The sequence below is a fragment of the Cyprinodon variegatus genome, unplaced genomic scaffold, assembly GCF_000732505.1.
Source record: "Cyprinodon variegatus isolate N-32 unplaced genomic scaffold, C_variegatus-1.0 Scaffold1144, whole genome shotgun sequence".
NCBI lineage: Eukaryota > Metazoa > Chordata > Actinopteri > Cyprinodontiformes > Cyprinodontidae > Cyprinodon > Cyprinodon variegatus.
The window spans coordinates 116,254-120,479 of record NW_015151597.1 but is presented as its reverse complement, the minus strand read 5'-3'; the positions used below and the strand labels follow the sequence as shown (position 1 = coordinate 120,479).

Sequence of the window (4,226 nt, the reverse complement as noted above, 5' to 3'; positions counted from 1 at the left end):
GGTTTTCTAATTATCAATTAGCCTTCTGAGCCAATGAGCAAACACATTGTACCATTAGAACATTGGAGTGATAGTTGCTGGAAATGAGCCTCAATATCTACACCTTTGTAGAAACCAGACATTTACAGCTAGAATAGTCATTTACCACATTAATAATGTATAGAGTGTATTTTTTTTTAAAGTTAAGACTAGTTTAAAGTTATCGTCATTGAAAAGTACAGTGCTTTTCCTTCAAAATTAAGGACATTTCAATGTGACCCCAAACTTTTGAACGGTAGTGTATATACATCATACACATACACACACACATATATATATATCCAAAAACGCTGAGCAGTTAAAAAAAAAGTGCCAAGCACAAACCTTTTGGCAGGCCGAGTTGCTGCAGTTCACTGGACAGAGATTCACTATCGACATCATGTTTTGAAGCGCTGGACAAAATAAAGTTGAGAACTGCTATGCTGGCTTTAATGTCTCCACTCTCTGAAGGACACATAATTAAAAGAAAAAGAGTAATTTGGCAAGAAAAACAAGAGGCTACAACACTCACAAACCACTGCTCAATTTTCACAGGAATAAAAAACACTATACCGGTTTAAAAAAAGGGCCTGTTTTATTCAAATGTAACTGATGGTTACCCTTGTTTTGACAGAAACCAAGAAAAAGGATACATAATAAAACCAAAATGTTTCAAATCATACAATTAAATATGTTACTATATACATTGTGGAAACAACATAATTTTTTTATTATAAATTAAAATCCTTTGTCCTTAGAACTAAAGCTTTTTCACCTTACAGAAGATTTTTTTTTCCCTCTTGTTTTTAAATTTTTTGGTAAGTTCATCATGTGTTTAAGTGATGTCTTCATGGCACGAAAAGTGCTCTGTGTTGGCTTAAAGGGGAACGCTGTTTTTTTTACCTTGATTTTATGTTCTACATCATGTTCTACTCACCCATATGAGTTTTGTGTCATTTGGAGCCGTTCTGAAGATATTCCGTTAGGTTATATCCAAGTAATGTCTTCCTATGAGCAAACGTCTTGAAGGCACAAACTAAACTGTTCATAATTTATTCTTTATGGTACACCAGCATTCATTACATGTAGGCAAATCACTGTCCCCAAGACATCCGCGGTTATATTTTTTATATTTATATGTTTTATAAACAATGCGGCGCATGTATGAAGTCATCCGCGTGCCGGACTGGAGTCGTAACAGGCAGCCTGGGCCACAGGCGGCTACGCTCTACCCCTTCTATTCATTCGGCTAGCTGATCTGAATCGTTCAATTCCATTTCGAGGGCGAGATCATCTGTGGTAGTAGCACTAGACATCTTCCAGGTATGTGAGTAAAACTAGCAGCAGTTCAGCGAACAGGAGGAATGAATGGCAGCCGGCGCACGCGGATGATGTCATACACGTGCTGCTTCATTTTTAAAAGATATAAATATAAAAAAATATATAACCGCAGATGTCTACGGAGCCCCTCTGATGACATGGTCAAAAAAAAATTTGAATTGTGGCCACGAAGTAGTATTTCGTGAGCACGAAATACTATTTCGTGGCCACAATTAAAAAAATTTTTTTTGACCATGTCATCAGAGGGGCTCCGTAGGGGGACAGTGATTCGCCTACATGTTATGAATGCTGGTGTACCATAAAGAATAAATTATGAACAGTTTAGTTTGTGCCTTCAAGTCGTTGCTCATAGGAAGACGTTACATGGATATAACCTAACGGAATATCTTCAGAACGTCTCCAACTGACACAAAACTAATATGGGTGAGTAGAACATGATGTAATAGTGTAAAATCAAGGGCCCAATGTAAAAAAAAAAAAAACGGTGTTCCCCTTTAAATGTTTATGAACAAAGATCCATATTAGAAATTACAGACTGAATAGGAAAATATAACTTACACCTACTTAATGCAAGCTATTTTCTCCAAATCAATCACAAGATAACTGGTCTTCTAGAACAAAATCATTCTTGAGAAGCACCATAAAGTGAGAGAAAATCTGCATCCTGAAAGGAAAACATTTCATATCACAGCAGCAAGAAGATTAAGCATGAGAAGAAACTTACCAAACTTTGCATCTGCAGTCAGTTTTGTTACTTTTTCATACTACATCAAAAAAGACAATAAGAAGAAAAAGTGAGTCTAAGGTAAAGGGGATGTTTTGATAAGTTTGGGGGAAAAAAATGTGTTGAAGAACTTACATCTATACCCTCACCCAGTAAATCCTTCAGCACTTGAGCACAAAGGAGTTTCATCTTCACACTCGACTGTACAGAAAAGTAGAAGCAAACAAGCATTCCAAATTAAATCTAAAGACTAATGTGTTTTACTATTATTAGCATGAAATGAAGCAGCCAACTTACTATCTTTGCTAATGTACTGATTTCGGCCAGCACCCAATCGGGGCAATCCAAATCCCCACAGAACCGGAACCGCTAAAGGACATAAAGAAACCAAAGAGTTTACAAAATAAACGAACTTTACGAACAAAGACATTTGCAGTATTTCCATTCTTAACTTATTAGCTTTGGCTGCTAGCTACATGAAAGCGGTTCTTTAACGGTGACTCTGCTTAGTTTGATTGGCGTTTAAGTCACATCAACGCAGGGAAACAAATTTACCTCATATTTTCATCTCATCTGACAAAATATAAATAGAATACATGTTTAAAAACAGCATAAAGTCATGAGCAGACTTACCATGGTTGTTAGTGGGAGACCCGGAAGTTAGAAATCTTTCCTCGTCTCTGATTGGTCAAAAGGGTGACGTTTCAGTCTAAACTTGTGACAGACGTGCTGGTTGCTCCCGGTCCTGCCCCGCCCACTTTATGAGGCTAAACTGGCAAAGATAGTTTATTAGGAAAGGAATAGTTTAATTTGGGCAAAGGTGTGCTTACTAACAATGGACCAGCGGTGGAAATTTAAGGCCCAGGGCGAAGGCAGGCATGGGGCCCTCTGAAATGAGAAGACAGCACACAAAACAGTATAATTACACAGATGAAGACCTTTTTTTAAACATTTGTTTTTCTGTCTCATTTTCACGTTTTCTTTCTCTATTTTTACTTTTTGCCCTTTGCATCATCTTCCTCTCCTCATTTTAATTCTGCTTTCCTTTCTCTTGCTGTCTTTTTCTCAGAGGTTTTATTTCCTTATCTTTCTTTCTTGTCTTTTTTCTTCTACACTCTGTTTTAGAGGTGTCAAGTAACAAACTACAAATACTTCGTTGGGTATTTATACTTCATTGGAGTAAATATTTTTTAGACTACTTCTTAAATTTTTTTGTAATTATTTCTACTTTTTACTCATTACATTTTAAATATAGACTTATTAGCTTTGTTTAATTTAAGCTCAGTTTTGTTATTGCCTGTTGGTTAAAAAAAGAATTATAATAATTTGTTTTTTCCTGACAATTAATTTCACTAAATACCTAAATAAAAGTTTTTCAACATGATTCAAAGTTAAATTTGACACTATTACCATTTGTTATAAAACTAAGAAAATTAAGTATAAGTAAGTTAGCATCCAGAATTGTAGAAAAATATCCCTTTAATAAGGTAGAGCAATAAAGCATCTGTCCTTAACATTTTTTACTGCATTACTTTTATTTTTATACTTTAAGTAGTTCGTGCTTTTAAACTTTTACTTGAATAAGAATCTTAAATTGTTTTTCTGACTTATGCAAAAATAATTCTACTTGAGTAATGAAAATTAATACTTTTGACACTTCTAAGCCCAACCCTGCCCAACAGGTTTTGGTGTCATTGCCGTGCCTGCTGCTGGTTCTACGCTGCTGCTGCTTATGCTGGCCACTGATGCAGTGAAGAAACTAGTCACTTTTGTTAACTTTGACAGCAGCTTTCTGCTTTTGCTCCTTTTTGTTTTTCTCTTTTTAACACTACTGGGCTAGCTTCGTCTCTTCTTTTTTCTCCTCCCGTCTCATGTCTTTGCACTGTATGTTTTCATTTGTTTTGCTTCTGTATTCCTAAAACAATACACATAAGGCAACAAGCATTCTGATTGCATTTTAACAAAAGAATATGTGTGCAAATAAGAACTAGACAACCATAGAGTTTTACCGAATGGTAACTCTTCCCCTACATCCAAGTTCATTTTGTCATTTTTACTTTTTCTGGCTGAGCAGTCACAATGTGATTTTCTCATTTAAACACATCCAAGAGCTGGTGATATAGGAAGGCATTAAAGGACAGTG

General features: G+C 35.7%; 1 protein-coding gene across 1 annotated transcript; it reads right to left on the bottom strand.

Annotated features, from left to right (window-relative positions):
* Positions 1 to 322: 322 nt before the first annotated feature.
* commd4 (COMM domain containing 4) lies at positions 323 to 2,919 on the bottom strand. Its single transcript, XM_015400767.1, has 5 exons — positions 2,717 to 2,919; positions 2,381 to 2,452; positions 2,219 to 2,284; positions 2,084 to 2,123; positions 323 to 483 (listed from the first exon to the last, which is right to left on the bottom strand). Exons 1-5 carry the CDS (start codon positions 2,717 to 2,719, stop codon positions 338 to 340), a joined length of 327 nt encoding a protein of 108 aa, XP_015256253.1. The 5' UTR covers positions 2,720 to 2,919; the 3' UTR covers positions 323 to 337.
* Positions 2,920 to 4,226: the final 1,307 nt, after the last annotated feature.

What these genes read in the sequence shown, in the direction of transcription:
- commd4 (XM_015400767.1), bottom strand. An exon ending in TCAGTACATTAGCAAAGATA is followed by an intron (nt 2,285 to 2,380) that starts GTAAGTTGGCTG and finishes TTTTCTGTACAG; the next exon opens with TCGAGTGTGAAGATGAAACT. An exon ending in TACTGGGTGAGGGTATAGAT is followed by an intron (nt 2,124 to 2,218) that starts GTAAGTTCTTCA and finishes TTTTTGATGTAG; the next exon opens with TATGAAAAAGTAACAAAACT.